This window comes from Calonectris borealis, chromosome W (genome assembly GCF_964195595.1).
Source record: "Calonectris borealis chromosome W, bCalBor7.hap1.2, whole genome shotgun sequence".
NCBI classification, from domain to species: domain Eukaryota; kingdom Metazoa; phylum Chordata; class Aves; order Procellariiformes; family Procellariidae; genus Calonectris; species Calonectris borealis.
In genome coordinates this window covers 33,400,246-33,424,895 of record NC_134351.1, presented here as the reverse complement: position 1 = coordinate 33,424,895, position 24,650 = coordinate 33,400,246, and the positions used below count along the sequence as shown (strand labels likewise).

At 41.9% G+C, this 24,650-nt stretch overlaps 1 protein-coding gene across 1 annotated transcript in view; it reads right to left on the bottom strand.

The window, feature by feature from the left end:
- Positions 1–22,308, bottom strand: part of LOC142074924 (guanine nucleotide-binding protein G(q) subunit alpha) — a 176,333-nt gene extending 154,025 nt beyond the window's left edge. Inside the window, exon 1 of the mRNA XM_075135932.1 lies at positions 21,786–22,308. Within this exon, the coding sequence (XP_074992033.1) occupies positions 21,786–21,921 (136 nt within the window). The 5' untranslated portion in view covers positions 21,922–22,308. The remainder of the gene's footprint in view (positions 1–21,785) is intronic.
- Positions 22,309–24,650: the final 2,342 nt, after the last annotated feature.

Below are 24,650 nucleotides of genomic sequence, written 5' to 3'. Positions count from 1 at the left end.
CATACTGTTTTGCCCTGCAGACCCACTCTCTCCTTTCCACACTACTTGCTAATGTAGACATAGCCTTTGTCTCCATTCCCCCACCTACAATCACTGGGATAATAATTACCTACTTACCTGCCTCACCAAGGTGACAGACTGATTAGCTAGTGGGTATACAACACACTGAACATGTAAAGTGCTAAATAACTATTCCCTTTTATTACAAATACTATTGAGCTGTTATCATCCAAAAAGAAAGCAGAGTGAAAGCAAGAATGAATTTGCAATATCTTCAATTTCTCTACTGTTAAACTTTGCTCCAGTTGATTAAACTTTGATCATAGTATATTTATTTCATAAAATTTGATAAAATTCTGATACATCCACACAAAGTGCGTTTGTTGATTTTAGTTACGATACTGCTTTGTAAAGTAGAAGTCTGCCCTTTATATAGTAAAAGTTTTTCATAGGCCTGAGAAGGATATTTAATACTTACCAACCAGGATTAAAAAAAAAAAGAAAAAAAAAAAGGCAAGCAAAAATTAACTGAACCCTTCTCAATGTCATTGCTACAAAACCAGAAGCAACAAATACCAGCTAGTATTTTGTTAATCTATTCTATTTATTAATTCTTGCTTAATTTAACCAAAGATTATGTAAGGAATGTGTGGATATTAATTAACAAAACAGCTTTTTCAAAAGTATCTTTAACATATCTATTTAGCATTATATTTAGGCTTCCAAAGTTCCTTACCAATCAGATTTGGCAGTACAGCAATAGTCTGTTGTGAATTTGAAGACCCAAACTTGCAGACCCCTGAATATGAGGCAGATGATAGAGCAATACACATACTATTACAAAAAGTCACTCATTAGGTATGTGATGAGAACACATTTTCTACCTGGAAACTAGGGCTCTGAACTGAGGCTTTGACTTACATTCCAGATGTGCATCCTGCTGTTCTTTTTGAGAATTTCACTGATTGTCCTTAGCAGGGCAATGTCTGTAAGACATGTTCAGTCTGAATTTCCCTTCACAGCAACAAGAAAAGAAAGAATGATTGGGGATTTAAGCCCAACTCCACAAATGCAAACTCTCTACCTATCTGCTCTGCTGCTCTGTATTTCTACTGTGCAAAATCCATACTGCCTCTGTTTTTGACATTTAAGTTCTCCAGATGGTTAGGATTTTGCTTCTGACATCCTAAAGCATCCCATTGTTAACAAGACAAAGGAGTTTAGTCCCACATTCTTAAGCACCAGAGTCCATAAACTAAAACATCTTTTTGCCTCCCAGAGGGGCTCATCTGACAGAGTTTATCTACCAGAGCAAGCTTGTCATACAGTGTGAGGGCAATTTCTTTGCTTCAAAATACAGACAGAGGAGGCAATAACCTCTTCTACATAAAACAGCTTAGTCTTTAGCGGAGTCATGCTAGATGTGGAAAAGTTTTAATTCATTTCCCTCATTTGCCTAATGCAGTTCAAACTCCCATCTTCAATCTTTCAAGAAAGCAAACTCGCTATCAGTCTACACTGCAGTATATCTTCCTTCCACGTATTGAAATGTAGGAAGCATCATCAGATAAAAGGAACAAAAATTACCATGTTCTCACCGTCAGTCAAAAGGTAGAGTCCTGGCTTCTGATTCTGCCTTGACCTCACAGTTATTATTTATACATGTGCCTACTCACTAATCCTATTCTGCCTAGGCTTCTAAATCAGGTCAATGGGCAAATAAGTCAGGTACTGAAGTGCTCCCTGATGGAGGACCCAGTTCTCTCTGGGAATCCTGGAATCTCTTGAAATAGATTCTTCATCTACACAATGTGACACGATTAGGATAAATGCATGCATTCAGGTGTGCAAGTCTGCCAGTAGCTGCAGTGTGAGGAGCCAGTAACTAAAGACAGATGTACCGGAAATAAACGCCTTGAATTTCAGTGGTTTTAAACAGACATTTAGAGGAGACGGTGACAGGACCTTCCATATACACATTCAAAAATATTAGTCAAAATTATTTCCAAACACCAGTATGACCGCATAGTCTAGAACATCTCATAATAAGGTTTTTCAGAACAAATGACTAAATGGTGCCACCAAAAATATTAGTACCTCTCAGTAATCAGTACAAAAGGGTGAAAAGTTTTCTGCCAGTTTAGAGAGCTGAAATGAGGGGTCTGCTAAGTACCAAAGACAGCACTGGGGGCAGCAGACTGTGTGCTGAAACTAGGATTACTTCTTCCAGCTGCAGCAAGATCAACCCCATTCTCTTGTGGAAGATAGCTTTGGTCAGACAACTGACATATGCAAACAGCGTATACAGGTAATGAAAGGGTAGATTCGCTGATTAACTCGGTTCTTTTCAACACAGCCACACAATGCTACAGGTGAAATAAAAGCATTTTTGGCACCTGCATTTTTGCAAACTGCTGTAAATTTTCTTTTTCCCCTCACTTTTGAATAGCTATATTTAATTGTTATATTTTGTTTTCTTGACTCTTGGTTCCTTTCATTTTCTGAACTATTGCAACTTATTTCAAACACAACTTTTTGTCTAATCCTTCATGAACATTTCTAAGTTTCAGAAATATTTTCAAGCAATATTTGCTGGATTACTCTGCTGTTTTACTCATGCAAACTAGTTTACAGAAATCTCTATATTTATATCTTTTGTTGCATCTTTCAAGGAAGTCCTATAAATAGTAATTTTTTTATGGAATTATAACAAGATGATGTTCCCAATATATTTAAATGTGAAGCTTAGTTCAGACATTTAGTGAAGTCTGGGTAACATGAAAATCTTACTACTCCTTGGCAAGCATTTCTAGTGCAACATAAATTACTAAAAGCTACCGCTTTGGTACCTTGGTCTCTTTTCCATCTCAGCCTATAAATTGGATGATAAGCTAGATGGGGAACAGTATCATCTACAAGAGTAATATCTCCTTCCTCCTCTCTCCTCCTCCAACTTGAATATTTGGTGTCAAACTTTGGGGTTTTAAACCATGGAAGAACTTTCGAGAGACAAGGTATGTTGGGGTCTGACAGGATCCACCTGTCCCAATGGGGAAAACAGGACTTTGGGCATAAGCTGGCAGGGCTGATCGAGAGAGCTTTAAACTAGAATCGATGGGGGAAGGGGATACCAACAGGATTGCAGTAGGTAAGCCAAGGGTTGCCATGGTATTGCCTGAGGGTGGCAATCCTAGTGGGAACATTTACACTGCTCCAGGGAGCACTGAGGATTTAGGAGCACATCTGAAATGCTTGTACACCAACACACGCAGTATGAGAAACAAACAGGATGAACTGGAAGTGTTGGTCAGCTCCCAGAGCTATGATATCATTGGTATTAGTAAGACTTGGTGGAACGAGTCCCACGACTGGAGTGCTGGGATGGAGGGCTACAGGCTGTTCAGGAGGGATAGGCAGGGCAGGCGAGGTGTCACACTATACATAAGGGAGAGGTTTGGTTGCACAGCCCTTACAGTTGGGGATGATGTGGTTGAGGATTAGGGGGATGGAAAACAAAGCAGATGTTGCAGTAGGCAATTAGGAGAAATCTCTGGATCGGTAGCCCTTGTCCTTATGGGAGATTTCAACTTCCCAGGCATCAACTGGGAATACCATACTGCTCTGACAAGCAAGTCTGGGAAATTCTTGAAGTTTGCAGGAGATAACTTCTTGTCACAAATACTCAGTGAGCCAACTAGGAAAGGTGCCCTCCTAGACTTGTTATTTGTGAAGAGAGAAGGACTTGTGAGAGATGTGATGGTAGGTGGCTGTCTTGGCCACAGTGATCACAAAATGGTTGAGTTTAAAATTTTCAGTGCAATGAGAAAAAAGGACAGCAGAGTTGCTACCCTGGACTTCAGGAGAGCAAACTTTAAGCTACTCAAGGAGCTAGTTAGCAGTGTCCCCTGGGAATCTGCCTTTGAGGGCTTAGGGGTCCATGAGTGCTGGTCAGATTTTAAGAACCACCTTTTAAAAGCACAGGAGCAGGCAATCCCATTGTGTCCTAAGTCAAGCAAGTGGGGCAGAAGACCAGCTTGGCTGAACAGGGAACTCCTCGAGGAGCTCAGGAGGAAAAAGAAATGGTAGGACCTCTGGAAGCGAGGTCAGGCTTTGCAGGAAGATTACAGAACTGTGGTTCGTATATGCAGGGAGAAGACACAAAAGGCCAAAGCTCAGTTAGAGTTGAAACTGGACAGTGTTGTTTCAGACAACAAGAAGGGCTTTTTTAAGTATGTTAATAGCAAGAGGAAGTCTAAGGAAAACATTGGACGGATACTTGTTGAAGATGGTCACCTGACTAATAGGGATGAAGAAAAAGCAGAGGCATTCAATGCTTTTTTTGCCTCAGTCTTTAATAATACTGATAGACCTTGGTCTACCCGGTCCCCCGAGTCGGAGGACCACGATTGCAGGAACAGTGCCTTTCCATTTGTGGACACTGAAATTGTAAAGGGACCAGCTGTATCAGCTGAATGTTCATAACTCCATGGGGCCCGATGGGATTCATCCCAGAGTACTGAAGGAGCTAGCGGGTGTTACAGCAGGACCCCTCTCAATCATCTACCAAAGGTCTTGGGAGTCTGGGGAGGTCCCCGCTGACTGGAAGCTAGCCAATGTTATTCCAATTTACAAGAAGGGCGTGAGGGAAGACCCAGGAAACTACAGACCTGTTAGTCTAACCTCAGTTCCTGGGAAAACTATGGAGAAGGTCATACTGGGTGCTATTGAAAGGCATTTAAAAGACAATGCAATCATCAGGCACAGTCAACATGGGTTCACAAAGGGAAAGCCCTGTCTAACTCATTTGATATCCTTCTATGATAAGGTCACCTGCCTAGTGGATGAAGGGATGGTGGTGGATGTAGTTTTTCTGGATTTTAGTAAGGCTTTTGATACGGTCCCTCACAGCATCCTTCTGGACAAGTTGTCCAACTGTGAGATGAGTGGGTTCATGATGCGCTGGGTGAAGAACTGGCTGAAGGGCAGAGCTCAAAGGGTTGTAGTGAATGGGGCTACATCTGGCTGGCGACCAGTCACCAGCGGTGTTCCTCAGGGCTCAATCCTAGGGCCAGTTCTGTTCAATTTTTATCAATGATATCGATGCAGGAGTTGAATGCACCATTAGCAAGTTTGCTGAGGATACCAAACTGGGAGGTGCTGTTGACTCTCTTGAGGGACAGGAGGCCTTGCAAAGGGATAGATTGGAGCACTGGGATGAAATTTAACAAGTCGAAATGCCGGATTCTGCACCTGGGATGCCAGGCACAAGTATAAATTGGGAGAGGAGAGGCTGGAGAGCAGCCCTGCAGAAAGGGATCTGGGAGTGCTGGTTGACAGCAGGCTCAAGAGGAGTCAGCAGTGCACCCTGGCAGCCAAGAGGACAAACCGCATTCTGGGGTGCATTAACCACAGCATAACCAGCCAGTCAAAAGAGACAATTATCCCGCTATATTCAGCGTTGCTGCGGCCTCACCTTGAGCACTGCATGCAGTTCGGGGCCCCACAATTTAAGAAGGATGTTAAGGTCCTTGAATGCGTCCAGAGGAGGGCAACAAAGCTGGTGAAAGGGCTGGAAGGCATGTCCTGTGAGGAGCGGCTAAGGACTCTGGGTTTGTCTAGTTTGGAGAGAAGGAGGCTGAGGGGCGACCTCATTGCTCTCTACAGCTTCCTGAGGAGGGGAAGTGGAGAGAGAGGTGCTGATCTCTTCTCCCTGGCATCCAGTGACAGGATGGGTGGGAATGGTTCAAAGCTGTGTCAGGGGAGGTTCAGACTTGACATTAGGAAGCATTTCTTTACCGAGAGGGTGGTCAAACACTGGAACAGGCTTCCTAGAGAGGTGGTCGATGCCCCAAGTCTGTCAGCGTTTGAGAGGCATTTGGGCAATGCCCTTAATAACATGCTTTAACTTTTGGTCAGCCCTGAAGTGGTCAGGCAGTTGGACTAGATGATCCTTGTAGGTCCCTTCCAACTGAAATAGTCTAGTCTATTCTATTCTAAGAAAAGGAAAAATCAGAAGTCTGCCTGCCCTTTTTAGAAAACAATGGCAAAGAGCCAAGCATGACTACTTGAAGGCTAAAGGAGATCTCCTCTTTGTTGAAGCCTAACCCTCTTCAAGGATTTCACTGCCTAGTTACCATAAGAGCACTGAGCAGCAGTTTTACATTAAAGAAGGAACCTACAGATAGATCTTGGCCTTTGCAAGATCTCCTGACTCTGTAGTATGCTTATGTTAGCGAGAGTGTTGGGAAGGAAAGAGAGAGTGTTTTTATCTTGTGTTACTTAAAAAAGGTTTTGTTCTGTACGCAAAGGGAATTTGCTGGCAGTAGACAGAAAGCCTCTGAGCACCGGGCAGAAGAGCCAAGTTTTTTATCATGATCAAGCGTTATTTATCAGGATGTGTTGGTACTGGCCTGGGGTTATGTGCACAGTATCATTAAGTACTTCACATATGGCATTAGAGGCATTGCCAAACTGTGTGTACCTGAGTTGGAAGGTCTCAATCCTGCTGTGACCACTCCATTTGTAATTATTTGCCAAACCCCTTGCACAATGATGCTGACCACACTTGGCTTACAGTCAACTACTTGAAGCTATGTTCTGCCTCAATCCTGTAGATGTTCAGGGCCCAGTCGAAACGTAGCCCTAGGCTACCCAATAGAGCCCATAATCCAGAGTAACAAGATATCCTGCTGTCTACCTGTCCTGGTTTCGGCTGGGATGGAGTTAATTTTCTTCCTATTAACTGGTATAGTGCTGCGTTTTGGATGTAGTGTGAGAATAATGTTGATGACACACTGATGTTTTGGTTGTTGTTAGGTATTGTTTACGCTAGTCAAGGACTTTTCATCTTCCCATGCCCTGCCAGATGTGCAGGGGGCTGGGAGGGAGCATGGCCAGGATGGCTGGCCCAGCTGGCCAATAGGCTATTCCATACCATATGACGTCATGCTCAGCATATAAGGCTGGGGGAAGGAGGAGGAGGGGGGGACGTTCGGAGTGATGGCGTTTGTCTTCCCAAGTAACCGTTACGCGTGATGGAGCCCTGCTTTCCTGACGATGGCTGAACACCTGCCTGCCGATGGGAAGTGGTGAATGAATTCCTTGTTTTGCTTTGCTTGCGTGCACGGCTTTTGCTTTCCCTATTAAACTGTCTTTATCTCAACCCACAAGTTTTCTCATTTTTACCCTTCTGATTCTCTCCCCCATCCCACTGGGGGGGAGTGAGCGAGCGGCTGTGTGGTGCTCAGTTGCCAGCTGGGGTTAAACCACGACAGTCCTTTTTGGCGCCCAACGTGGGGCTCGAAGGGTTCGAGATAACGACAGGTTTGATTGGAATGTGCTAGATCGAATTATAGCTGTTACTGCTGTTGAGCTATTAATTCGCAGGCTCTTGTGCTTGCCATGCGGCTTGCTTGCCTTACTGTATATTAGAGTCTAGTGCTCGTTAGTGGCTGCTTTTTGCTCTCGCTGCTTGCTGTACTGCTGCACTGCTTATCGTCTTACTGTGCTGTGCCTGGGAACATTCTGATAACATCAATGGGGATGCGCCTGGGCTGGCAGATGGCCAGGGCATCGCTGCTGCTTCTGTGCTGCTGCACTGGACAGGCTGGAACTCCAGTGTGAACTCGAGTCGAAGGGACTGTGACCTGTGGCTGAGTCCACACGGGAGCAGGACACCCCGAGGCGTCTGTGACCGAGGATAAGCCCATGCCCAAGCAGGTACATCTCGAAGCGTCTGTGGCCGTGATTATGTCCGTGCCGCAGCAGGTATACCACTGAAGGGATTGTGGCCTAAGGATAAGTCCACGCTGGAGAAGGTACACCTCGAAGCATCTGTGGCCATGGATAAGTCCATGCTGCAGCAGGTACACCTTGAAGCGTCAGTGGCTGTGCATGAGGTCATGCTGGAGCACCTCAAAGCATATGGCCGTGGATAAGCGCATGACAGGGGAGGTACACCCCTGGAGAGATTGCAGCCTTGGATAAGGCCATGTTGGAGCAGGTTTACTTCTGAAGGGACTGCGGCTGTGGGTAAGGCCATGCTGGAGCCGGTGCACCTCGAAGCGACTGTGGCTGTGGATAAGTCTATGCCGCAGCAGGAATAGCCCTGGAGAGACTGTGGCTCATAGGTAAGGCTCCACTTGGAGCAGGTACAACCCTAAGGGACTGCAGTCTGTGGATAAGTCCAAGCTGGAGCAGGGGCAAGGGGAGGAGTTCATTGCAATGTTAAACCCTATGGTCTGGCCCAAAGGGACCAGGGGTGGAGATTGTAATGGAAATAGCTTTAAATTGTTGTAACCCATGATTTGAGTTGCATGTTATAGGAATTTCTATAGCAGGAACCACCTGAACCAATGGAGGACAAGCTTTACAAGAAGTAGCGCAAGCGCAGCAGTGACCAGACCTGAGCCGGCTTTGGTGCCCAGTAACTCCACGCAACACACCACCTCTGCTGACCTGAGTGACCACCATAACAGATGGAGCCCAAAGTCATGGACTAAATGAACGCAGTGGACACTTTGTGGACATTCATGGATATTTTATGAACATTTTACGAACATTTTACAGGGGTGGTCCATAGACTAAGGGAATGATATCTGTGTATTATGTCAAAGGATGGGAAGGGGGATGGTGGGTAATGAGAATGTATTGGATAGTGTGGGACCTGAGCATGATGTAAACGGTATGGAATAAGGGGCGGATACTGTCCTGGTTTCGGCTGGGATGGAGTTGATTTTCTTCCTATTAACTGGTATAGTGCTGTGTTTTGGATGTAGTGTGAGAATAATGTTGATGACACACTGATGTTTTGGTTGTTGCTAGGTAGTGTTTACGCTAATCAAGGACTTTTCATCTTCCCATGCCCTGCCAGATGTGCAGGGGGCTGGGAGGGAGCGTGGCCAGGATGGCTGGCCCAGCTGGCCAATGGGCTATTCCATACCGTATGACATTATGCTCAGTATATAAGGCTGGGGGAAGAAGGAGGAGGGGGGGACGTTCGGAGTGATGGCGTTTGTCTTCCCAAGTAACCGTTACGCGTGATGGAGCCCTGCTTTCCTGGAGATGGCTGAACACCTGCCTGCCGATGGGAAGTGGTGAATGAATTCCTTGTTTTGCTTTGCTTGCGTGCACGGCTTTTGCTTTCCCTATTAAACTGTCTTTATCTCAACCCACGAGTTTTCTCACTCTTACCCTTCTGATTCTCTTCCCCATCCCACTGTGGGGGAGTGAGCAAGCGGCTGTGTGGTGCTCAGTTGCCAGCTGGGGTTAAACCACGACACTACCCCACATGATAGACTACCAGCACAGAGGCTACTACTCCCTGAGAAGTGTGCTGGCTTGCTACCACTGGAAGCCCTCCGAACTGCAGAACTAAGGGTTTTACTGATTTTCCTCAAGTAGCCAGTCATAGTGGCCCAGAAGTATCTGCAAAGTAATCTTTTTTAAAATCCCTGAGCGTATGAGCAACTGGTAAGTGAGGGGCAGCATAGTAAGATTCCAGCCACGCTAATTAAAGGTCTGGGTGAACTGGCAACATAGTTCATACACATCTGCAAGATGATGCTGCAGCACACTCACTGTGGACTCACTAACCCCAAACTCCCTGCCCACCAAGCAGAATGAGTCAGGGGAGGACGAGGAAACTAATTTCCAGGGGGTACAGGAGCTCAGGCTGCATGTGTTGGTGCTGGAGAGCAGGAGTCGAATCCCAACCCTGCTTCAGCTGTGTTCATCCACATCTGAAAATTATGCACAACCTGCTGGTCACCACAGGCACATAGGACAACATAGTCCCACAGGCCCCAAATCCTCATCTTGGTAAGATTAAGTCTGGCCATGACCAAAAGCTAGACTATGATCAGAGAGAGAAGGTATACTGTAAGCATCCCAGACTCTTCCACTTGCAGTTAAGTCCTGGAGCATTCAATTCCTTCAGAACAAGAACCACGCAGCTGTTAAGGACACACTTGGACCCTTTGCAGAAAATGCAGAAGGCCTTATAACAGTCCTCCAAAGTCATTGTTTCTCAAGGTGTAACATGATACTTTTTTCATATTTCACAGAAGCGCTAAATAGCTGCTGCCAACATTCACCAAGCATTGCCCCTTGCACAAAGGCATTGGTGTATAGCCCTATAGTGCTCATGAGATAGATGAGCCATGAGCACAGCGCATATAGTACATAAAGAAGTCTGCAGGTATCCCAAGGGGTAGGTGCATACGGCTAGGATAGCTATTCCATTGAAGTGCACTCTATTTGGATGCAAGCAAGTCCCTGACAATAGATCAAGGGACTTGCTTAACTATATTTAACACAGACAATGACAGCAAAATTGAACATGTGTGAACATGTCATCTGTGAGTATCCACTGATAATACTTCAGTTTTGCTAAAGTTCAGCGATTAACATTTCTGTGCTTCAAAATTGGCTTCTAGCCAGTGATCTTTAAGGTTTTCAGTTTAAATTCTAATAGATAAAAAAATTGACACAAAAGCTGGAGCCATGACAGATGACCAAGTCACAGCTGATTTGACAGACAACTGAGTGGGGCTCTAAACAGTTAACTTTAATGAAAAGGGAAGGAGGTAATAGTCTCCCAGGGCCACGTAACTGATGCTAAAAGTCTCAAGCAAATTACCTTGGAATTTCTGTATTTCAGAAATTATAATTTTCTAACACAGAAAAGCACCATACAGAAATACATCTTAGCATATTAAGAAAAAGAACTTTTGGCAGAACTGAAGTAAAAGTAACTTTTACAGGATGCGATCATGACTCAATTACATTTGTTAAGTGCAAGCAAAAGTAGTCCAAAACCAGTGGTACAAATACTTCATGTTTCATGAGAGATACTTGAACAAAAGCTGACAGAATTAGGAGTACAACTGCATTTAAATTTAAAATGGGAACAACCGAGAGTCATTTCAGAACATTTCATTAAATAGCTAGACGGCCTCAATTCCACAAAACAAGAAAGCCTGAAAAACAGTAAAAGCAGTCTGGATAAGAGGGGAGGTAAAAAAGAGAAAGCTGAAATAGGTAAGCCAAAACCTTGGGAAGTATTAAAAATTGTTGGGGGAGGGGGGGAAGTAAAATGAAGAACTCAAGGGTTCCAGAGACTTCTTGTTGTTGTTGTTGTTTTTTAAACTTCACATTTTCATACAAAAAAAAATACTTAAAACAGCATTGGTCCTTTACTAAATGGATATGGCTCTTCATATTAACACAGAAAATCCACACATAGTTTGTAAATATTTTTGTTTTGTTTTTAGGGAAACACAGATCATATTTAAAGTGACAATGAAAGAGTTTCCACTACAGCAGTTACTGAAGATGTTACAGAGCAGTTACTAAAGTTAGAACACTGTTACTCAGCAGGTCAAGACACCTCTTATCAAAGAGTTTTAGAAGAACTGACTGAGAAGCCCTCTTGCCTTTAAGTCTTGAAATATCACAAAAAAAACCAAAACCAACCAACACCACCACCAAACAAACAAGAATGGGAATGGGATGAGGGAGAGATTGCATACCAAGAGTTATGCAGTTACAACAGTTCTAATGGTTTGGTTTATAAATGCAGCAGTTTTGAGGAACTAAACTTCTGCTAAGCAACTGATTTGGTGTCATACAACAAACAAACATAGCACACATTAGAGTTGTTTAAGCAGTAAGTATTAAATTACATAAGAGAAAGTCCTCAGACAGCTCTGTTTCTAATAGGATCCCAGTGATACCCCCATCCTGATAAGAAACTTAAGTATCTTTACCCACAAGATAGAAGAAAAATCTAAAATTATTACTGACGATACCTGTAGGTGACACAAAAGCTGTGAACTGGTAAATTAAGAGGAGGATATGATGATGTGAAGTAATTGGAATAACCTGTAAACCAGGAACAGGCAGAGACTGTGCTTCTGAATACAGCTAAATGTAAGGTTAACTATATAGGAATAGAGAAAGCAGGTTGCAAACAATGAATGAACCCACCCTGAAAAGCAATTTTTTTGAAGAATATTTTAGTTATGGTAGATAGTCATCTAAACATGAATAGTTTGATGCCATGAATAAAAAGGCTGTTGTATTCCTTGTACAAATCTCAACAGTGGTATCTCAACTAGCAGAAGAGAAATTTTACTTCTGTACTTGTAGTAAAGAATATATACACCTCTGTTCATTTCTCATTGTCTGTAATTCAGAAGTGATGTTGGAAAGGATTAAAAAGAGAACTATGAGAATGATTAAAGGATTCAAAAATTCACCCTACAGTTAGCATTAGGAAATCAATTCATTTAAGCTTCACGACAGATACAAAGATTAATGAGTATCTTGGTCTCAGTTTCTAAGTGTCCACAGGTCAGATATCTAATATCAGAGGTCAAAATAGACAAGATATAATAACAAGTGACTAGAAGCAAATCCTGGACAAATCCAAGCTACGAACAGGGACAATGTTTTACAGGGGAAAGTTATTTTTTATAATATACCAAGAATTGTACAAGTACCTCCATCTCTAAGAGTTTTTAGCTCAAGACTGCATTTTTTGCCCTAAAATTAATGGTCTTCATCATACATTTCCTATTTGAAGGAAAAAAAAATATCAGAGTCTTCTTTTCTCTTATAGGTTCATATATATCACAAAAGCTTTTATACAGGTGAATTCATATACCCACATCGACCCTCTAAAAGCCAATGGGCAGGTGAATGCTCAACACCTTTAAATAGTGGGCCACAAGTTCAACTACTTGCCACAGTAGATTACCCTCAGGCATTTACATTCACTCTCTCCCCTCCCCCTCAGAACTTGCTGAAGATGCATAAGCCATTCCTTTGTTTTCAGCACTGTGGTGGGTTGACCCTGGCCAGCAGCTAAGCCCCCACCCAGTCACTTGCTCACTCCCCCCACAGCAGGATGAGGAAAAGAATCAGAAGAGCAAAAGCTGAAAACTTTTGGATCAAGATAAAGACAGTTTAATAGGTGAAGCAAAAGCCACATGTGCAAGCAAAGCAAAAAGAGGAATTAATTCACTACTTCCCATCAGCAGGCAGATGTCCAGTCACTTCCTGGAAAGCAGGGCCTCAGCATGTACAACGGTTATTTGGGAAGACAAATGCCATAACCACGAACATTTCCCCCCTTCCTCCTTCTTTCCCAGAGCTTTTATTGCTGAGCACGACATCATATGTTATGGAATATCTGTCCCGTCTGTGTCCCCTCCAAACTTCCTACCCCCCCCACTTATTCACTTGGGGGGGGGGGGGGGGGGAAGAGAAAATCTTGACACTGTGAAAGCACTGCTCAGCAATAGCCAAAACATTGGTGTTATAAACACTGTTTTAGTGACAAATCCAAAACACAGCACCATACAGGCTGCTATGAGGAAAATTAACTCCATCCCAGCCAGACCCAGTAGAAGCATTTAATTTTTGTTGCTAGTATTGCCCTGGTCTATAAGATGAAGTGGCACGCATAGCGCTTAGTAAATCCAGTATCAGAGTTAAAAAAAAAAAAAAAGTCCCATATTAGATCCTCAGTTTCCCAAGCCTGATAGGTTCCTAAAAGTACAAGGAATGATGGCATCTTTCCCAACTTTTATGCATTTGAGTTTTTCTGGCCTTATAAGTTAGCATTTGCTGCTACAGAAACCTGTCTGACTTTCTGGCCAACTCCCATTTACCCAGAAACATGGGTTGAAATAGATTCAGGCATTCTTATCCAACATTCTTTAACATGAGCAAGAGAATTAACATTCAGATTAAAGACTTAAGAGTTGAAAAACTCTCCTGTAATGGGTTTGTAGAACAAGGAGAAAAGCAACTTTCCTTAACTTACATAAATGTTCTCACTCAGTACAAGGACTCTTGCCAAAGATTATTATGTGGCGTTTGACTTTGCACCTAGTAGAGCAATGAACTAGTCAAGTGCCAGTAAGTGGTGCGCTAGCAGCCAGTGAGCATACAGCTCAGGTACAATGACAAGCATATCAACAGGACTATGCAATAATGCAAGTTCTGTGCCATAAATGAAAATGCTGTGATGTCTGAAATATTTATTCTAATGGAAAATTTCAAAATGTACCTAGACACATTTTCTTACGTAGTTGCTCTATTTATAAAACCATGAGCAAGAAGGTGATTTTTTGGGTTGAGATCATGGCTAATTTCTAAATTCTAAACTAATTCTAGCTCTTCGCTAGAATTTAACTTGAAGTTGGCTAAACCCATGCAGAAAAATTTCTGATCCACATTTGGTGACATTTACCAAGATCAGAACTCTATTTTGAGTTAACTTCAAATAGAGTTAAGGATCTAATCGCACTGATCTCTTTGTAAAAGAGATAGATTTTAAAAAAAGAAAGGAAGATACTTCAAATGCTGACTGCCCTTTCCAGTTTCCCTCAAGGAAAAAAAAAAAACAAAACAAAACAAACCCTCCTCTAACAGACTCTTGATAGCTTGAGGTGAATCCTAAAGCATTTCAACAAGAACCACCATGGTATTTTCCTAGATCTAATACAAAAGGCATAGATCAGGGCAGGACCTTGGGAAGACATTCAGTCCAACTATTTGCTCCAAGAAAAACCCTAGTCTAGTGCCGTTCCTAACAGATGCTTCTTCCACTACAGAGAAGGTCAGCCTAACTCATGCAAAGCCAAGTTCTGAGATGAAAGTGCCAATACACAGCTCAGCTGCGGGAAGACAACAGTGATACAGCCTCTCCTATTGGGGTGGGTTGACCCCGGCTGGCAGGTGAGCCCCCACCCAGTCACTCATTCACTCCCTCCCCAGTGGGATGGAGGAAAGAATCAGAAGGGCAAAAGCAAAAAAACCCAAACAAACAAAAAACAAACTAGTGGTCTGAGATAAAGACAGTTTAATAAGTGAAGGGGAAAAAAAAAAAAGAAAAAGAGAAGTGATGCAAAAGCAGTCACTCACCAGCAGCAGACTGATGCCCAGCCAGTCCCCAAGCAATAGGTACTTTGGAAAAACTCCCCCCCCAGTTTTATTGCTGAGCATGATGTGATTATGGTATGGAATATCCCTTTGGTCAATTCAGATCAGCTGTCCTGGCTGTGTCCCCTCCCAACCTCTTCCCACCCCCAGCTTACTCCCTGGGGCAGCAGAATGAGAAAGAGAGAAGGCCTTGATGCTGTGCAAGCACTGTTCAGCAGTAGCTAAAACATTGGTGACCAAAACAGAGTTTGATAACACACCAATCTAAAACACAGCACCATATGGGCTGCTATGAGGAAAATTAACTCAATCCCAGCCAGACGCAGTACACCTATCTCTCTTCACTTCACTGATTCACTAAGGGTTTCCATTTTTATAGACTTTTTGATGTCCCACTGCTTTATTCAACCTATACACATATTAGACATCACCTCTCCTCCACAGAAAGATGAGTTTAACCACCACTGTGGGGCTTTTCTAAACCATGTAGTTCTTCACAGTAGTTTGTTGGATGTTTCTGCTTGAATGGACCAACAGAGGAGGAATCTTCTGTTTGATTGATGGGTTTTGTTTGTTTCTGGCATAGTCACACCACCTTCTCAAACACATAAACAAAAGGACAATAGCATTTTTCTGTTGGCAACTGCACCCACACGGGAGTTCTGTGACAAAACTTTATAGTACTGACCCAGCTCTAAACATTAAAAAGAGTATGCAAATTAAATAGCTTGCTTATTCTAAGCAATTTGTCTTTTCAAAACCCACAAAGAACAAAAATCTGTCAACAATCACCTTTCAGTTTATTCTCTATATCAACATTATTCTTTGGGGGAAGCAATGTGCTTTCAGAACATTTAAGATTTAATCTTAAATTTATACTTGTGTGGGAATGGTTCAAAGCTGTGTCAGGGGAGGTTTAGACTTGACATTAGGAAGCATTTCTTTACCGAGAGGGTGGTCAAACACTGGAACAGGCTTCCTAGAGAGGTGGTTGATGCCCCAAGCCTGTCAGTGTTTAAGAGGCATTTGGACAATGCCCTTAATAATATGCTTTAACTTTCGGTCAGCCCTGAAGTGGTCAAGCAGTTGGACTAGATAGATGATCATTGTAGGTCCCTTCCATCTGAACTATTCTATTCTATTCTTAAATTTAGCTTGGAAAAAAAAAAAACACAACACGGGGGGGTGGAAAAAAAACACACTTATGTTGTTCCTGGAACTTCCCCAGTAACTTTTAAAACTTTCCAAACTGTAGTATCGCTTAGACTCATACCCTTCAGTATTAATGTATCTCATTTCTTTGCACAGGGTTAACACAATACTTAAAGCCTGCTGCACACTTACTTCTTTGATCTTAAGAATACCATATATATGGCTTCATAGTATTTCCTACATTCAAGTCCTTCCTCAGTTTTGATATTGCTTTCTTGCTCTCGATTCTTGCTAGTCAGACTTTTTAAATAAGTAGAGCAAATAAAAGGTGAATGTTGAAAAACTTCCCATAATTTTATTAGCAACAGCTGTTCCTACAGTCTTGTTCAAGTATGAGAACGCATCTTTCCTGAGTGTTATTCCATTCAGCAGAGCAAGAAACACACATCTACCTTATAATGCTATTTTCACACCTTCCTGGGATTAATTTTGCAGAGATTGTCATATTACTTCAAAAGAAATGCTGTCCCTTATGAAATTGCCATTGCCTTTATACACCAACAAAAATAATTTGAAGTAGCTAAAAACACAGAATTATTTCTTAACATTACAATATATACCCAAAAGTCCCTTCTCAAGAGATTCCTCTGTTCAGCATATATGTTTCCCTCCTGTACGAATTCAATATTCTTTTTAATGGGAAGTACAAATTTGAGGTCCCTTGGCTTTTTGACATGAGCAAAATTAAGTTAGTCAGAATTCTTTGACTATTGAGGTTCTAATCTAATTTCCATTAACTACAGCAGATCACTTCTAAAGAAGGAGGAAAATCAAAACAAACAAGAAAAACTAACCCACAAGAAAATCCTTTATGAGGGATGAAAATAAAATATTCCTTCATCATGCATTAAAAAAATTAATATGCTCTTTTCCAGCAAATGTGAAATCATGATATCACATTGATATCAAGATGATGATTCATGTTTTCCTCAAAACCAGTTATTTTTCTATATGGATGTATATGTCTATATATAATAGAATATATCAGTGTTTGCCATCCAGAATCAAATTAGATAACCTTAGAAACAGCTTCTCCAAAGTAAGAGATACCAATCTAGTTTCAACACACATCATCAAGATATATATTAAGTATTTGTTTGTTTTCTAATCCTAAATACATACTGTTGTAACTACCTAAAATTATTTTCAAGTGTTTAGTGTGAGTATGAGTATGGATCAATACAAAATAATAAGAAAAGGTTGCAATGCTCTTTCAAAATAATTAAGTTTTCAGCTTTAATGAAGAGCAAAGAAAATAGCCAATTAGAATATACTATCCAATATCGGCATTTTTAAATTGTGTGTATAAAACTGAAACACACATAGTATCAGTTTACCTACTTATATAAAAGTAGAGGGGACTGTCTATTTGCATAGGTATTTCAGATTACAGCAGGGAAGGAAGATTCATTGTTGGCTTGATGGGCCCACTTCCTCTTTAAGTTTTTTTTAAGTCTAAGTCTTTCCTAATTCACTGAGTTCTGCATGCAAATCTTTCATTCAGCTAACACAGGTATTAAAAAACCAAAAACACAAACAAACACACAAAAACCCCAAACAAACACACAAAAAAAAAACCCCACATATATATATCCTGTAGGTTCGGAGAACAAAAAAAAAAAAAAAAAGTCTTCCAGTTAAGACTAGTTGCAATTCATGCTAAATTCAAATGGCTTACCTCCCACCTGTTTCCTTTGGTAACATATAGAGAATGAAAGGATACTCATATTTGACACCTTGCTTCATTGACTCACCTGCTATTTCAAACAAAAAGAACACCTTTGCCTTAAGAGCCATGTTTTGCACATGTCAATACCTGCAAGCATGATACAAAACAGCAAACACACTGTCAAGCCCTCCAATACTTAATTTTGCCAAAGCTTATAGATATATAGACATAGCTAGCAAGATATTGCTAATTATTTTCCTAGACTGTCAAGACATTTCCTGATGAGAAAATAATGCATAACATAAGTATATACAGTGTACAGACATAGTATGTCCAGTAGTGAAGGTTTATGGCTACAATCTAACATTTAGGCCCAAACATTGCTTTCCGAGACCAGGCAAAACTTCCACTGACGACAGTCAAAATTATATACATAGAAAGCTAGAGCACATGGGTCTTACTACTTAACAATATATATGTACGTACATGCTTAAAACACAAGCATGCGGAATACTGTACATTGTTTGGTACATACCAATATAAAACACTAAAAACACCTCATTTTTTTCATACTATAACAATAAATGTTTTTACAACAGCAAACAACAGATGGATATTAACAACTTTACGCTCTGGAGAACAATCATAAGGTTTTACAAAATGTTCAATAGTAATGAAATCCAGAAGAATTTGAAAAATACAGGAGATGAAAACCAAATTCAGTGGAAGACAATTTGTTCCAAAGTACCTTAAACATTACAGCCAAGTTGTGCTAGCTGAACTATTACTATGTCTTTATAATACACTTCAGTGCATATGTTAAGAGTTCTCACTTTTTAGAATTACAATAATAAAAAAAGATACTTGGCTTAATTTTTAGAATAGATTAGAACAGGACAATGATGTTCAATGCAGTACCTAAAAGTGGTATTTTAATGTTCAATCATGGAGAGGCTTTATTTTTTAACTAATAATTTAAAATAATCTTACCATGCAAAAAAGTTTTCCAGAAATTACTTTCAACATTTTAAACTCTGATCCCATGAAAAGTAAAAAGATATCATTATTAATACACAAAAAGGGTGTACACAGCATAGTGTGTGTCACACAGTAACCTACACAGTTAGGAGAGAAATATTTCACTTTGCAAGGAAGCACTATGATTTCTACAAGTTAAGGGGGGGGGGGGGGGGGGGGGAATCCTCTTTTCTGACCCAGAATTTTTTCTTTATATTTGCTACATATGTGCATTTGTATGTACATCTAATTTTTAAACAAGAAAAAAAAATGTGGCATAGATATGCTCATTTGTTCCTTAAAACCTTTTGAGTTAATACCTTTTACTTTGTACTTGCAACAAGTTCAAAGAGCACACATGGTCAATTAACACAGCTCAGCTTAAGCTGTGTTCTCTCCTTATGATCAAAAGGATATACCTTTGTCCCATGTTCAAAAGCCTTTAACCCACTTAGGCTTCTAAGTCCAACAACACTTTTCAAAGTGGGACTGAGAAGTTGGCACTTCTGAAAAAAGCTTCCCTAACATTTACATAAAATAAAGTTAAGCAATACTGCTACTTTAAGTTTTGAGGGACAAAGATATGTAATAGGACAGTAGAGGTCAAGTCAATTAAAAAAAATTGTTTAAGCAATTTCAGACATTTATGTTCCCAGTCTCACCATTTTAATTATTATTTTCCTATTTTTAAAATGGTTATGTCCATCTCAACCATATGAATGACCCAAACAAATAACACAAACTTAAGAACTGAACAAATGACTATGCTGGGGAAGCAGTGAGAGTGACTGAAAGAAGTACTGTCAGATACCTAAGAGAAATTTTTAGAAAGTTTTGTTGTGGGGGCTTTTTTTTTTTTTTAAATAAATTGAAACTTGAATATCTGTCCAACCCCAGACTTCAACAGTGGTTCACTGCTATACTGCATTTTACAAGATGAGATCATTAACTGTTAAACAGCTGCACATGCACAAACACTTTCAATCAAATATATGACTGAGGCTGACAAAGTACAATATGAAAAATGCGTACACAATAACAATTTCTATACTGGTTTCTACTCAAATACAGATATGCTATTAAGTATGAAGCAGAACGTTTACCTCTCTTGGTTTCTCGTACATCATGCTTACATCTTCAGAAGTATGGTTTATACTGATATATGCAGAAAACGTTCATACAGGCAATCAGTGAGTTTTCTCCAAAGCTTTCTAAGTGATGGCTTCTTATCTATTTGCTCTGAAACCACCTTATTTCATTTGGTCTAAAGTAATGACACAATTAGGCCCTAATCGACCATTACCTATCCATACACTTAACGTTACCAGTGGGTGGATCTTATAAAACAATACAAGTTCTGCACTACTGATTGTAGAAGCAAATCTCTGAATTCCTTCTCTGGGTGGTATATGTTGGCATCATTCAATAAGTTTCATGCATTTTTAAAAACTTGGGAGAAACCTCTAGCATTACTGCAAGAAAACCAGGAAATGCAGAAATAATTTGGACCTGAGTAACAATTCAAATGTCAACTGCCTTTCCTGTAGCAAATGTATATAGTTAAGTAATTATACTTAAACATCCATAAAATTAAACAAATGCAAGCTATCTGTCCTCTATTTTATCTTGGGTTTGGATCTTGAAATAGTCAGAACACACACTTCCATCAACCAAAAATTAGGCCAAAATGAGACAGAACGTTATTACTGGTAGCATTGTATCTGTCTCCACCCCTCCTTTTTCCACATCAGTTAAGGATCCCAATACCTTTCTCCATATACAGAACACTAACTGTATTATTTAAAGTAGGAAACAACACATTCATAAGCAAGCATTAAAATAAATTCTGACTTCCTTTCAACTCTCCTTACCTTATTGAAAAGGCTGCTTATTCCCCCAATATAAATCATTACTTTCACGTACATGACCCAAGACAAAAGTCTTTAGCATAAACACCCCACATCCACTTGGAACATTCCCATTCATCCACACACCAAACACTGGTGCAGACATATATCAAGGCCTGCTAGTCTAAGGCAGAAGCTGTATTACCACAAGAACTACATAATGTAGTAGAGCACATCAGATATAGACAAATGTATTTTAATTCAAAAGGCTTATTTTAACATGAGCCAAATTCCTATTAAACAAACATTGCCTTTGCACACTTGTGGCTCCAAAATAACAACCTCTGTTTTAATTAAAGAGAAATGATACAATAGATTTTATTTCCTGAACAGTGGGTGGATTCCAAAGGTATTAAAGACCCTGTTATCCTCCAGCATACTTAAGGTTACTCTTCAGCTTCATGGGTGCATCTGGGTCTTCATGGTTTCTTTCTCCTTTTGCTTTAAAAATCAGTCTACAATCTGGGCATAAGCCCCTTATCCCAGTTTGCCTCATTAAATAAAAATCACAATTTAAAAAATGCAACCAGTGACCCAACAACCTTTCCAAGGCTCACAGAACAATGCAGATATTAAAGCCTGTCACCATCAATCTGCAAAGCAACTCCCCCTGCGAGTTCTTTCATTAATCTGCTTCCTTACCATCACTCTCCTACGCCCATCATCGCCGATATTCCCCCAAAACCCCCTCACTCACCAGCCATCCTTTCCCTCTCCATTTTGGAAGACCGAGTTCCCCACCATATCAAACCCACCCATAGGAACCACGGTTATTTACCCAGCTACAAGCGCCTCGGAGAAGCCTGCACACGGGTGCGCACACACACAACGCGGCGGCGGAGGAACGGCGAGCGGGTCACCGCCACGGCCGCCCCGCGGAGGTGGTGGCGAGCGCCCGGGGGAAACCGAACCGACCGCGCCACGTAACGCACCGGTGGGGCCAGCCGGAGGGAGCCCGGGGCGGCGATGTCTGGGCTGCACCCCCAGTGGCACTTAAGGCGTGTGTGCCGACGGCGGCCCGCACTCACCCAGCAGCAGCAGCTTCAGTTCCCGACGGGCGTCCCGCTTGTCCCGGCGCAGCTGCCGCTCGATCTCGTCGTTGATCCGCCGGGCTTCCTTGGCTTCCTCGCTCAGGCAGCACGCCATGATGGACTCCAAAGTCATTCTTCCTAACTGATTCAGATACAACCCCCACCCTAAAAACGCGCGCGCACACACACCCCCCACCAGAGCACCAGCCCCGGGGGACACAGACGCTCTCTGCCCGGGAGCCCCCACCCGGGCACTGCAGGGTAAGCGCAGGGAGCTGCCTCGATGCCACACACGGGCAAGGAGAAAGAGAGGGGGCCCCCGGCAGCACAGATCCTCCGTTCCCTGCTTCTAATAATCGCCGCTTCTAATTCCTCTCCTCTAAATTATGCACCAAGCAACATGAAAACATCCACCATAGCAGCCGCGGCGGCAGCAGTGCTATCTAGGAGAGCCAAGCTGCTGGGCACAGACACCCCTCTCCCTCCTTCTTTCACCGCTATCTCTGCCACCGCCGCCTCCTCCTCCTGCAAACAACGCGGTCCCCGAGTGTCCCTCGCAAACTACACCCCCACCGCCCTCCGAAGTAACCACCCCACACGGAAATGCTAATGGCCGCTAATCCCTCCCCGCCTCACACACACTTCCCTGCCGCTCCCTCTGTCCTAAAGCGAGAGTTCGGCTCCTCCGAAAGTGGGCAAGCCCGCCGCCGCCCAGCAATCTCAGCGTGCGCCTGGCGGGAGAACTTCCTTACGGTGGACCTTTCTTCCAGGCACGGTCGCTCGCCCCTCTCGCGGACAGAGCTGCTGCCGAAGAGCTGTCGCGGCTCGTTCCTGCCCTGACAGTAAGAAAGAGAGAGGGGACGGGTAGAAAGGGCGCCACCAGAGAGGAAAAGAAAGCAGGCAGAGACTGGGGCATGCACACCGTGAGCCCAGCTCTCCAGGCTTTTCAATGGCTTGGCTCCGCGGGCGTGGTGAGGCAGAAATATGGCGGACTGTCTCTCCCGCTGCCTCTCCCACTCTTCTGCGCCGCTGCGCGCCGGGAATGAGCGGCTGGTGGAGCCAGGAACTCCCGGGATGCTGCCCCCGGCCAAGCCCGGCGCTCGAAGGCTGCCCCTGTCAGGCCCGCAGCCGTCGGGGAGGGGAGGGGAGGGGAGCGGACGGTCTCTCACACCAAACGGCTGCGAGGAACACAGCCTTCTCTTATTTGTCCTGTAGGGCAGATATTTATTTTTTTTACATTCTGCACGTTTCATTTGCTTTTACTACCTTTGGTTTTAGTCGATAATGCACATTTTTATTATACCCTTGCATTCTCTTCCTAGAAGAGATGTCTTCGGTTCATAGGAAAAGGGGAAAAATGTAATAATTTACATGAGGGGAGAAGTATCTTCTCCACCTTCAGCTGGAAATTAAAATGTGGGGGATAAAAGTATACTAGACACTAGTAACTTTTTATGCCGGTAATTCTGAAAATGGTATTTGAATAGTTCTGTCATATACAGAAGAAATAAAAGGTGTTTGCAACAAATAAAAACAGTAGGATACTTCCCTTGCTTATAAGAACCTAATATTCTATCATTTCAAGGCATCGATATATTGCATTTTATATTCTGTTATTGTGACCTTTATTCAACCAATGCTTTTAACTACCATCCTTTTTCATAACCCCAGACCAGCTTGCCTTCAAATCCAGTACTAGAAAGCCTGTCTTTAACATAGCCTTTAGTAGCCCCCCAGAGTGATAGCACACAATTTGATGGACATATTAAGTTCTAGTTTTTGTGGCTTTGTAAAATATTTCAAAATTCCCACACCTGCCCTACCTTTTTCCACCTCCATATTAAATTAGCTATCTGGGAATGTTGCAAAATCTTCCAGGAAAGTCATAGTACTCTATTAAGTAGGTAGAGGGGTGCATCACTCTCCATCTTATAGTTTCATGTGTGATGTCCTCTCCAGCACCTGTTGTCATCTGTTTTGAAAATCACGTGCTCTTTCTTACAACTGTTCATATATTCTGACAATATGAATTAAGTAGAGTCCACCATAAGGTGTAAGACTAAGAGGAAATTAAAAAATGAAAATGTAATAATCAATAGAATAATATAGTTCTCAGTTTTTAGAGCATGAAAATGTCTTTCGTTACTTTAAAAATGCATGATTTTTGTTTAATTTGGAATATTTTTCTTTATTCCAGTAAATGAATATGTGAATTTTATTCTAAATTCTGTAATCCTATTTATTAATCAAAAATGATATTTCAGTAAAAGCATCTTCTTTATTTACCTGATGTGGATTTTAAAATTCATATGTATGTAGGTATATGTATGTATATATCTATCTTGTGGTCCCAGATTAATATGTTAATATTAAATTCAGTGGTAAAGATTTCTATACATTTAATTACAAATATGATAAATGTAAAAATGCAAATAAGTAACCAAAGGGGAAAAGATTTTTCTTCATGAAATAAATTCTCAACATGTCAGAATTTCCTCCTAAAAGTTCTGGCTCAAAAAGATGAAAATGGGTGTGTGGTGCAGGTTACAAGAAATATTCAATGGATGTACAACTGCTCTGTGCCTGAAACATTGCTGCACTGAGTTCAAGTCCACAGCAAACAGCATCTGGCATCAAGTCTAAAGAAAGGATATGAATAGGGGAAAGGCAAGCGGGCAGGACGCAGTCCCCCTCCTGGCTCTAGAGGCTAACTCAACTAGTGGTCATCGCCCTCCCAGAAGAGGACCTACCTATGGTTTCCACTCGGCCGAAAGCCATCGCCAGAAGGAATGTGGCGACCCAGACGGAGCCCCCCCACAAACATACAGCTGTCCAGGTCTCCGGCTGCAGGGAGTGCCTGAG